The sequence below is a fragment of the Eubalaena glacialis genome, chromosome 9, assembly GCF_028564815.1.
Source record: "Eubalaena glacialis isolate mEubGla1 chromosome 9, mEubGla1.1.hap2.+ XY, whole genome shotgun sequence".
Taxonomy (NCBI): domain Eukaryota; kingdom Metazoa; phylum Chordata; class Mammalia; order Artiodactyla; family Balaenidae; genus Eubalaena; species Eubalaena glacialis.
In genome coordinates, this window is record NC_083724.1 from 20,503,792 (window position 1) to 20,516,074 (window position 12,283).

Genomic DNA, 12,283 nt, shown 5'->3' on the forward strand with positions numbered 1-12,283 from the left:
ACAGATGCAAAATCCGACATTCAGGGGACACTGCGGCAACTAGGACCCATTGAGCGAGTCAGCCCACACTTAGTGAGCACCTATGCCCGACGCTGTTATGGGTGGTGGGAATGGAGAAATGGACAAGAGACATGAAGCCTTGCTCTGGGGAAGCTTCCAGTGAGTTTGGAAGTCGTAGGAGGCGTGAGACAAAAATCCAGAAATGAGCATAAATGAGCAAGATAATTAAGGTGGTGAAGATTGATGGAAGGAAATAAAATCAGGAAGGGGGTTAGAGAGTGATGGGAAGGGAGGCTCTGCTTCAGATGAGGTGGGCAGGGAAAACCTCTCTGAGGAGATGACTTCTGAGCTGAGACTGAGAGGGGAAGATGGAGCCGCCACGTACCATTCTGAGCACTGCAAATGCCAGGCAGCAAGGACAGCATGTGCAAAGGCCCTGAGGTGGGAATGAGCATGGCATCTTCAAGTCTTAGAGAGAAGGACCCTGCCACTGGAATTGAGTGGGTGGGAGGATTGGGAGGATGTAAGGTGCGCTCTGGGAGTCTTAGAGTAACGTATACAGGAATGTAGAAGGCAAAGGCTGAGGGAATCATGCTCCAGGGAGGACCCAGATACCTCAGGAGGCAGGAAATACCCTGAACCACACCAGAGAAGCCTTCACAGATTTTATAGCTCCAGGCTGAAGCTTCTACACCCCCCCCCACCCCATTCCTCCTTTTGCTGATACAACATGGAGCCCCCGTTTTCCTGTTGAGGAAAGGCATGGGGGAAAGGTCTCTGGAGCCCTCACTTCTGGCCCCCTGGCCTGATTCTCTTCTCTCCAGCAGCCTGGTCTCAGCTAATATTCCAGATAGCCATGACCAGACTCCCAGACTTCCCGTGCCAAACTTCAAAAATCCTAACCTCAACCCCAGTGGGAACACACCTTCTAGGGAAATGAGTTCTCAGGGCAATAATGATGTAAAAATCACATGTAGCAAAATTACCCTTGAAAACCGCCTAATCTGTCCACTGAAGCTGGTTCTGCTTTTGCAGCCCTTGCTAGGAATGCCCTTCTCCACACTGAAGTGTGAGAACCATCCCATGAGGCTGAAGGAAGGAACAGAAGGGAAGGACACAGGTAGCGCCTCTGGGAATCAGGCCTGTCTGCTCTCAAGTCACCATCACATCGTCAGAGGCAAATAGGGTGCAGAGTTGTTCAGTGTTCCAGCTTCCCATTCTGGGCTAACCCCCAGCCTCTATAGTACAGATGTAGCCTCTGTATGAAAAAACTGGAACAGATCTGTTGTGGGAGTTAGATAGGTGGTGTCAGCGTGGCAGGGAGAGTAAGACACTGGAACCAGGCTGCCTGGGTTCAAGTCCTGGCTCCACCACTTGCCAGCTGTGTGACCTTGGATAAGTTACATAACCTCTCTGAGCCTGAATCTCCTCTTCTATAACATGGAGACAGTGGTAGGGCCTCCTCTCCCCACCACTGTGTAAGGCTCTTGGTTCTGTGCCCTGGTACGCCCAAAGTGCCTGGATCAGTGCCTGGCACAGTGGAGGTGCTCAGTGAGTATTTATTACATGAATGACTGAATTAAAATGCAGGGCTCAAAGTCCCCTCCTGCCCCCTGCCAGGGTCACTGGCTCATGAGCAAGTGAGCAAGTCTCAGTGGTTTCTCGGTCCCACGGCCCCGCTCCGGGCTGAGCAGGCAGACCCTCTGCAGCAGCGGCTGCTCCCCCAGGCTCATGCCTTCAGCAGCCACAGAGATAAGGTGGGGTCTGCCCCTTAGCTCAGGCTGGGACCCAGCTGGGAATGGAAGGCGAGGAGGCTTTGGGACCAGCTCTGAAGAAAAACCTACGGTTCTCCTCCTGTGTTTCTCCTTTACCATCACACTCACAGTGCTTCTGACACCAGATGTTTGGGGGGTTTTCCCACCAAGCAATTCTCTGCGACACCAGCTGGATGTCTTACAATTTAACTCAATTCTGACACTGTCTACCTGGAGAGAGTGTCCAGTCCCACAGGTTAAGGACTCAGTCCCATGAAACAGCCCCCTACCTGTCCCCACTTCAGATACCAGTTGCAAGTCAGGTTATCACCTGTGCTTCTGACTGATCGGCTGTAACTCAGAGGTTCCCCTGACCCCGTCTCAGCTTTGATTAATTTGCTAAAGTGACTCACAGAACTCAGGAAAACAGTTTACTTACTGTGCACCAGTTTATTAGAAAAGGATACGGTAAAGGATACAGATGAACATCCAGATGGAAGGGCTGTGTAGGGCAGGTTATGTGGGAAGGGGCGCAGAGCTTCCATGCCCCCTCCAGGTGCACCACTCTCCCCATGCCTCCACCTGTTCACTGACCCAGAAGCTCTCTGAACCCCATACTATTGGGATTTTTATGGAGCCTTCATCATGTAGGCATGATCAATTTTTTTAAAAATTTTATTTATTTTTTTGGCCGCGTCGGGTCTTAGTTGCGGCACGCGGGATCTTCGATGTGGTGCGCGGACTCTTCATTGTGGCACGTGGGCTTCTCTCTAGTTGTGGTGTGTGGGTTTTCTCTCTCTAGTTGAGGCGCGCGAGCTCAGTAGTTGTGGCACGCAGGCTTAGTTGCTACCCGCGGCATGTGGGATCTTAGTTGCTACCTGCAGCCTGTGGGATCCCTGACCCGGGATCGAACCCGCGTCCCCTGCATTGCAAGGTGGATTCTTTACCACCGGACCACCAGGGAAGTCCCGTGCATGATCAGTTATTAACTCCACTTCCAGCCCCTCTTCCCTCTCTGGAGAAATTGGGATGGGGCTGAAAATTCCAAGCTTCTAATCATGGCTTGGTCTTTCTGGTGACCAACCACCCTCCAGGAGGCCAATCAGAGTCACCTCATTAGAATAAAAGATGCTTCTAGTGGTCTTATCACTTAGGAATTTACAAAGGTTTCAGGAGCTCAGTGCCAGGAACGAAGACAAAGACAAAATATATATTTCTTAGTATAAATCACAGTATTGCACTTGGTATCAGAACTCCCTGACTGTGTGACCTTGGGTGAGTCACTTAACCTTGGGTGAGTCACTTAAGCTTCCCTAGCCATGGTTTGGGGATGGTCCTAGCGGCTGTATGGGGCTGTTTCAAGAATCAATAAATCATGTGCACAGAGGATAGTGCCTGGGGCATAGTAATTCATTGCAGTAACAACCATCATTTATCCAATGCTTCCTAGGTGCTAGGTACCTTTCATATCTTTTTTGTCCCCAAATGTTTATTGATGTCATCTCCTGAGGCTGCTCATGCTGCTTCCTGGACAGGGTTGGCGTTCTAGAGGAAGGTGGGAAGGGGGATGGCAGTGCCTGCCCCGGATAAGCTGTGCAATTCTCATTTCACTCATGGAGAAACTGAAGATCAGAAAAGCAACAGGCCCTGCCCCAGGGTTGCCCAGGAGTAAAGGGCAGAACCAGGATGCGAACTCAGGCCTGTGGGAGGCAGTGCAGTGAGCTGATTCAATGCCTGGGCTTTGCCAGCTGTTTGACCTTGGCCATGTCATTTCACCTCTCTGGCCTCACTTTCCTCACCTGGGAAATGGGGATAATAAGAGAAACCATAGAGGAGGAAAGAGGACTCAACGAAGTAAGGGATGTAAAGTGCTGAGCACAGTGCCTGGGATCTAGGAAAGACTCAATACGTTCAGTAACCAGTTGATTTAGTGAGTTATCATTACATTCTTATTATTGGTGGGAATGGTATTCTTTTCACTGTGCCAGGCTGCCTCTCACAGCTTAGTGCCCTTTCCCATAGGTGAGTTTTGTTTCCTGCCAGGTGCTTGTGGAGTTTCCAGCAGGTGATGGAAGCAGATACCCTGCTCTTGATAGGTCTGTTATTACAGTCCTGGGATGAAGACTCCGTTTTATTCCCATGTGAAGGATTTATGGGGAAGTGACTGGCAGGCAGTGGGGTTTGTTTTCATCCTTAGTATTCAAAGGCGGGGACCACAGCCGTCTGTGTGCTCCTGGGTTCCTGTCTGCTCTCTCCCCCCAGAATCTTCATGTCCCGGAGCTGGAGAGACCAGGTGGGGGTGGGAATGGGGGAGGGACTGACCCACGCCACCAAGTGAACTGGGCTGGAGCCTTGGTGTGAGGCCCCCAGGCCAGGCCTGGCTTGTTCCATGCCCCAGCAGCACAGCCTGCAGGAAGGGTCCATCCGGGTTTGAGGCGGGAGCTGCCACTCTGTCCTCAGCCAGCCTCACTGACCTCCCCCAGGTGTGAAGCTCGCCTTCCCTCACCCCACCAGCGCCGTAAGGCACACACCTTGTCTTAAAGGAGCTCCAGAAGTTGGCCTCCTCTGCTGCTAGCCCTCCCCAGTAGTCTTCCTAAAATCCGAATCTGAGCCTTTTCTCTCCTGCTTGAAGCCCAGGCTTGTTGACCTCACTCACTGCCCCACACAGGCTAGTGCCATCCCTTCCTTCCCTGCCACTCTCCCACCAAACAGAACCCTGCAGTGATCCCAAGGGGCCTTGCTCTGTCCTGTTTCTGAGCTTTTGCACATGTTCTTGCCCTCCCCTTGCCCTGGTTGACCCCCTCGGCCTTCAGGGCTTGAAGGTCATATTTCTGGGATGCTGTGCCTGTGGTCGGGCTCCCAGGAATGGACTCTGAGACCAAGATTTCCCTGAAAGAGGTTTATAGGAATGTGCCTGTGGTAGACAGAATAATGATGCCCCAAAGACGTCTACCTCCTAATCTCTGGAGCCTGTGAACAGGTCACTTTACGTGGCAAAGGGACTTTCCAGGTGTGATTAAGATGAGGATCTTGAGATAGAGACGTTATCCTGGATTATGTGGGTGGACCCAGTGTGAGCACAAGTGTTCTTAGAAGAAGGCAGGAGTGTCAGAGTCAGAAAAAGGTGGTGTGATGCCAGGAGCAGAGACAGAGAGAGATCAGAAGATGCTACACTGCTGGCTTTGAAGATGAAGGATGGGGCCATGAGCCCAAGAATGCAGGTGGCCTCTAGAAGCTAGAAAAGGCAAGAAAATGGGTTCTCCCCAAGAACCTCTAGAAGGAATGCAGTCCTGTTGACCCACTGTAGACTTTTGACCTCCAGAGCTTTGAGATAATAAATCTGCATTGTTTTAAGCCCCTAAATCCATGGTCATTTATTACAGCAGCAATGCAATGCCCTGGGATCACCACCAGAAAAGGCGTGAGGAATACAGGACTGGGCAGAGGGAGGAGTGGGCTGTGATACCATCTCTGCAGAGGCCTTGGCTGGTCCCACGGGAGCTCTGGAGCTGGGGGTGACTTGCAAGGTCGTCCTGAATTGAGGCAGGGGTCAGGCTTTCGCTTGTCTGCATCAACTAGTCATTGGATGGGAGCTGCTCCAGGGAGGCTGTGACCTTAGGTGAGGCAGGTCCTGGCAGGCACTCAGCTGTGAGCCATCAACAGCCAATACTCCAGCTCAGGGGTTCCTCTGAGGACAGGGACCCAGTTAGATTCTCCCCTGAATCTGCCCAGTGCGGAGTTGGGGTTTGGTTTGCATTGGATGGAATACCAGCAATGGCTCACATGTGCACGGCCTGTCCCTGTCTAAGAAGCAGCCCATGTTCATTCTCTCGCATGAAGAAGGCTTCCTCATTCTTTCCAGATCATACCTGCCCAAGCTCAGCACCATGGCTTGCCCAAGAGGGACATTTTGAAGATAATAACAATAGCTGACGCTGTGTGAGTGCCTCTGCTGTGTCATGATTCTAAGTGCTCCAAGTAGGTAAACCCATTCATCACTCACAACAACCCAATAAAGTTGCTGTGATTGTTTTCCCTATTTTATAGATGAGAAAACTGAGGCACAGGGAGGTGAAGTAACTTGCCCAGTGTTACACACCTAGCAAGTGTCATTGCCGGGATTAAACTTCCACAGTCTGGCTTCAGAGTCTACACAGGCAGCCACCACACTGTCACCTCCCAAACACACAGACCTGGATGTGATGAGGGACCAGGGTGAACCAGGGTGGACCTAGGTTACCTCAAACCTATCCCAGCCCTGCAGCTGCACTGGGGAAGGGAGGGGGCTAGGAAGTTGTTTCCAAGTCCGACTTCAAGCGTCCCCAGAGCCTGCTGTTCCCAGAACTCTGACATTTCTGGATGACTGCTCACAAGTCCCCCTGAGGGTTCTGTGGGCCTCACGGATGCTCTCCTTATAATGTGGTCCTCCTGATGAGGAAATGGGGGCACAGGACTAATGGGGCTGGGGCCACTCCACTGGGCAGCACGGCCTGGCACTCTCCCACAGGGATGGGCCTCCCTGACATGCTGCGGAGTCTACAGTCTTAGAACTAAACCATGTAGAGTCGTTCTGTGTGTAGGGCTCTCTCCCGACAGTGGCCTGCCAGCCAGTAGGTGTCAGCTGCGGCTGTGTGGCCTTGTCTGGTTTTGTCCTGTGCAAAGTAGCACCAACAGTGGCTGACATCTATTGAGCGTTTACTGTGGGCCAGAGACTAGCCTACATTTGTCTCTCAATTTGATCCTCTCCCTAGTAACCTTATAAGGCAGACACTATTTTCATCCTCATTTTCTAGGTGAGGAGGCTGAGGCACAGAGAAGTGAAGTAACTTGCCCAAGGTCACACAGCCGGGCCCCCACTGGTCAGTTTGGACTTGAGTCTGTCCTCTTCAGCACCTCCCCGCTGACCTCTGGCGGCGGGGGGGTAGAAGAAGGAAGATAATAAATGTAAAAAGCTTCTCCTGGTGGCTGGTGCAGAGCCCCTGATAACTCTTAGATGAATGACTTTTTGGAAATAGAAAGCTAGTTGGATGGCTTCCCTAACACCATGACATTTGCCCTGATGCCCGCCGGGACCTCCACCCCTTCCTCTCCTGTGGGTGGTCACACTGTGCTCTCTTTAGGTCCCTTACATGTCACTGGGTCTTAACTTGTTGCGGGATGTTTTCTGTCCTTTTGGGGTAGGTTCTAGCTGTTCTGGCCACTTCTTTTTGTAAGTTCCCCTTTCAGACGCAAGGCACACTTAACCTGCGTGCTCCTGCAGGTTCCTGCATAGATTCTGAGGCTTCCTGAATCTGCCCCAGCCTCTCCTGCCCAGTCACCCACCTCCCCGGCCCCCATCCCACCCCCGGCGCTCCCTGCTGTGGCCACTGTGCCTCACTTCTCTGGTCCTGTGTGAAGTGTGCTCTCCTACTGCTGTCCCATGACCCTGAATGCCCCTCTTGCCCTTGCCCTACCCTTGCCTGGTTGACTCCTGCCCACCCTCCAATCTCATCAGAGATGTCACTTTCTCCAGGAAACCCCACCCCATCCATCCCCCCACCTCCAGGCGGGACCATTGCTCCTTCTCTGCACCCACACAGCCCGCAAGTCACCCCACCCGGCCCTGATCACGCGGTACCGTGAAGGTTTGTTTACTGGTCTCTCTGCCCCTCAGGACTCTGAGCCCTTGGGAGCAGGCCTGTGTCTGGGTCATCTCCACATCCCCTGGCCTGGCACTGGGTCTGCCCTTAGTGGGCGCTCCCTGTGTTTGTGGAATGAAGGGCTGCTGAAGCGACACTGCCGTGGCCTCTCAGGATGGATGGCAGAGCAGGAGACCCCTGGGGAGGCGGGAGACCCCTGGGGTGGCAGGTGGTGGGGCCCTGCACCTGGACTTAGCCTTGATCCTAAGGTGGGAGGATGGGAGGTGAGGGAGCTGGGTGGAGGGTCCGCAGCCTGACGGGTACTCCCTGACTGAAGGGCATATAGTCAAGGGCAGCCAGTGGAGGCCTAGAGAGTCTGTGGCCACCACGGTGTGAGGAACACATGAAAACCTGGAGTGTCTAGAGTGTTAGCACCAGAGGGGTCCCTGGAGGTCCTCTCCTCAGCGCCTTCCTTTTACTGCACTTGTACCTGTGACCCACGGAGGGGAGAGGGGCTTCCCTAAGTCACTCAGCAAACCAGGGGCGGAGCTGGGGCAGAAATCGGAATGTTCCAGGAGATCTTGCAGGCCTGAATAGGTGTGCCCGTCAGAGTATGGGAGGGGGGGTCTTTAGCCTGCCGCCCCCCCAAAGTTCCTAGTGCCCTCCAGGCCCTCGAATATTCTCTTCCCTCCCTCCTGCAGGTGAACCTGGTGCTGGGGGACGGCCGGTCCCTGGGCCTCACCATCCGTGGAGGAGCCGAGTACGGCCTGGGCATTTACATCACTGGCGTGGACCCGGGCTCTGAAGCGGAAAGCAGCGGGCTCAAGGTGAGAGACCCCTGACTCCCAGGGAGGGGATGGGGCACCAGGCTGCACGTGCTGGGGCGAGGGAGGGAAAGACCTGTGTGTGGAGCCCTGTGCAGCTGATTTCAACGGGACGTCCGGCAGAGCAGTCGGCCCCCCACGCGAAGGGCCTGTCCCAGCGGAGAGCCCTCCCCTGGCTGCGCGGCTCTAGTTCAGAGCTCAGAGCAGGCAGCAGGAGCCGCCACCCCTCCCGAACCCCGAGTTCTCCTAGCGATCCGCAGAGCAGGGCAGCCCCCCACGAGCTGCTGGGCAGCAGGCCAGCTTGAGCTCTTCGTGGCTGCTGTTTTGGAAATACTGCTGATGGCCTGTGATGGCCCCAACTTCAGGGTTGATTGTGGTACTCGGAGAGGGAAGAGGAGAGGAAGCTGCAGGCTGGGGTGGGTTTGCACCGGGCAGCCTCGGGGCTGGCGTTTGATCCAGAGCAACCAGCAATTAGCTCTCATTTTAAAGAGGGCTATCTGTGTGCCCAGCATTCGTAATTGACATTACACATATCATCTCATTGAACCTTATCCCGTGGGGTAGTATGTTATTACCCCAATTTCCCGGTTGGGGAAACTGAGGCATGTAGCGGTTAAACAGACTTGTCCAAGGTCATGCAGCTGATCAGTTGCAGAGCAGGGTTTGAGCCCAATAGTCTTAATTCCAAAGCCCGTGGTCTTAACTGCTACACTGTATCCCCCGCTGGGGAGGGCCAGGAACTGGCTCAGAGCTTTGGGGGGGAGGTGACAGTGAGTGAGGCAGAGACTGTCCACAAGGGCACTGGACTCAGGACACAGGTCACCTAGATAAATGGCAGCATGCTTTTGGGCTAAATCCTGATGGCAGGGATGCCACAGCAGCAGTGACCCTGGGTACAGGTGGTGTTTGAGCCATGTCTTGTGGGACGAGAGAGGCTGTTGGGTAAAGGGGCTGGGCTATGGAGCTGTCTCTGGTTGAAGGAGCCATGTGGTTTGACCGTGTGTGACTGGATGGGCAACTAGCCACATGTGAGGCTGGGAAAGAAGGCACGAGATGAGGTCGTGCCCTCTTAACAAAGGGCCTTGAATGCCCCACTGACGGACGGAAGCGGATTCTCTATGCGGACGAGAAGGGTCATGGCGGATCAGAGTGGTGGTCAGGAGACCTCTCCCCCCACCAAGCCACAAAGGATGAGGCTGGAGTGGCAGAGAGACAGCAATGAGACTCCAGCCCCATCCTCCATGACGTGGCTCGGGGGGTTCTCTTAGGAAACATGGCATAATGGGAAGAGCTCTGGGTCTGGAGTCCAGATCCCAGCTTTGCTGCTTTAGCTTTAGTAGCTGTGTGACCTTGGAGAATCCCTCTACCTCTCTGAGTTTCCCTTCCCTTTCCCAGATACTAACAATATATAGCATCTCTTTCTCAGAAAAAAATGAGGAACAAACTCACAGTGACATTAAAAATAAAGGTTAAAATTATTGAGGGTCTGTGTTATGGACTGAATGTTTGTGTTCCTCCCAAATTCATACCTTGAAACCCTAACCCCCAAAGTGATGATACTAGGAGGTGTGGCCTTTGGAAGGTGATTAGGTCATGAAGGTAGAGCCTCATGAATGGAATTAGTGCCCTTAGAAAAGGGACCCCAATGAGATCCCTGGCTGTCTTTCTGCCTTGGGAGGATACAATGAGAAAGAAGTTGGCAGTCTGCAACTCAGAAGAGGGTCCTCACCAAAACCCGACCACACTGGCTCCCTGATCTCAGACATTCAGCCTCCAGAACTCCAAGAAATTAACGTCTGTTGTCTATAAGCTATCCAGTCCGTGGTACTTTGTTATACAGCCTAGACTGACTGAGACAGTCTGCTCTTTCCCAAGCACTTTATGTCATAAAATCACCTAAACCTCCCAACACTCCTGTGAAAGCAGTTCTTCCATTAGCCCATTTTATAGGCGCAGCATCTGGGACTCAGAGAGCTGCACAGCTGTAAGAGGCAAAGCCGGGATTCCCATCCAGGAATCAGAATTCTGGTTCTAGAACTGTGCTGGTTACCAGGCCAGCCTGGGCAGGGGTGGGGAGGGGAGTAGATGCCCCACAAATGTTGGTAGGTTCTAGGTGATTCTGAAATGCCCTGGCTCTCTGGCTTGCTATGCTCTCTGCGAGTAAAGATGATTCCTTGTTGGGACTCCAAAAGGAGACAATCTCATGGTATTCTATATGCAGATTGTATTTAATAAATTTGTTATTTTGTATTAATTTTAGATTTACTGAAAAGTTGCAAAGAGATTACCCACTTGTTCTTTATCCGGCTTCCTCTAATGTTAACATCTTATATAACCATGATGCGTTTGTCAAGACTAAGAAACTAACATTGGTACAATACTGTTAAACTACAGACTTCATTCAGAGTTCACCAGTTTTCCCACTAATGCTCCTTTCCTATTCTAGGATACAGTCCAGTTCAGCATAGCACGTTGTGTTTAGCCTGTATGCATTTTTTAAAAAATTATTTATTTATTTATTTTTGGCTGTGTTGGGTCTTCGTTTCTGAGCGAGGGCTTTCTCTAGTTGTGGCAAGCGGGGGCCACTCTTCATCGCGGTGCGCGGGCCTCTCACTATCGCGGCCTCGCTTGTTGCGGAGCACAGGCTCCAGACGCGCAGGCTCAGTAATTGTGGCTCACGGGCCTAGTTGCTCCGCGGCATGTGGGATCGTCCCAGACCAGGGCTCGAACCCATGTCCCCTGCATTGGCAGGCAGATTCTCAACCACTGCGCCACCAGGGAAGCCCCATGTATGCATTTTTAATTCCATTTATTTTCCCCAAAATTTCAAAAAAGATTGAAGTCAGTTTCTAAACACAGAGTAAAGATTTTTTTAAACGATTAAGTGAGGAAATTGGGAGGAAGGAAACTGGAGGCAGAGAGAAAGAGAGAAAGCCAAGGTGAGAGTCCTTCCAAGAACAGTCGCTGTGTGGGGCTGCAAACCGCTACAGGCAGCACACAGATTTGACTCCGAGCTTCCAGGCAACCAACACAAAGAGGGAAGCAGGTCAGGGACATTTGTAAGATGAAAACAGACCAACTGTGCTGGAGAAGCCTGGTTATTCCTCTTCCTGAGGCCTGAGGGCAGTTTTCCTCTGGTCCTTCTTAGAGAGGATGTTGTGTGATGACGTAAGCAGTGTCTTCAGTGACAGCAAATGCATGAGCAGGTTCCATACTTTGTTGGTGGTGAATACACTCTTACTGAATCCATGTTAAGAGAAAGTGGGAGCGGGGAGCAGCAGCGTGCAAGAGAGATGACATGCTAGGTTCTGGCCGGAGAGGACTGAGCATCTCTCTCTCTCTCTCTCTCTCCCTCTGATTACTGACAGGTGGTAGCTTTGCTATCATGTTAGCCACTTACCGAGCAGTTACTGTGTTAGGACTGCGCTAAATGCTTCACATGATCTTACTCATTTTTGCAACAGTATATGAAAAAGGAATGTCCTTCTCCCTCTTTGACAGGTGGCAGATTCAGGAGCAATAGTAAGCAGCTTGCCCAAGGTCGCCCAGCTAGGAAGTGCTAGATTTGAACTCACACCTGCTCACTCCAAGTCCATACTCTTAACCACCATGTTCCACTGCCTCCCAGTGATAACGTGTGTGTTACCATCTCCAGTTTACTGTTGAAGAAACCAAGGCTCATGGAGATAAAGGCCAAATTCTTTCTCATGTCAGAACTGGGATTTGAACCCAGGCCTCACAGAGCCTAGGGTTGCCCTGTTTGGGGGGAATGGGAGGCGTAGGACCTGCCCTGACCAGCTGTGTGAAGGTGGACTTGTCCCCTGCCCTCTGGGCCTCAGTCTCCCAGCTCAGACCGTCAGCAGTTGAACGGTTGGGCAGGCGGATCTCTGAGGCTTTCTCCTAGATCTGCACATTTTCCCGGCCTGAGAGCACCAGCGGGTGCCCAGGCACAGGAACGTGATCCATTCTCCTTCAGGTTCCCGTACCCACTGAGAGTTGCCAAAGTAGGTAACCTGCTGGCAGATACCTCTTTTGTGTGGAACGAAGGAAGGAAGTGGGCATTACATGCAGGCAACGGGTCTCCCTG

General features: G+C 52.4%; 1 protein-coding gene across 4 annotated transcripts in view; it reads left to right on the top strand.

The window, feature by feature from the left end:
- WHRN (whirlin) overlaps nucleotides 1-12,283 on the top strand; it is an 89,464-nt gene that overhangs the window by 24,741 nt on the left and 52,440 nt on the right. For all 4 annotated transcript variants that reach the window (XM_061200042.1, XM_061200044.1, XM_061200045.1 and 1 more), the window contains exon 3: nucleotides 8,074-8,199. In XM_061200042.1, coding sequence (XP_061056025.1) covers nucleotides 8,074-8,199 — 126 coding nt within the window. The remainder of the gene's footprint in view (nucleotides 1-8,073; nucleotides 8,200-12,283) is intronic.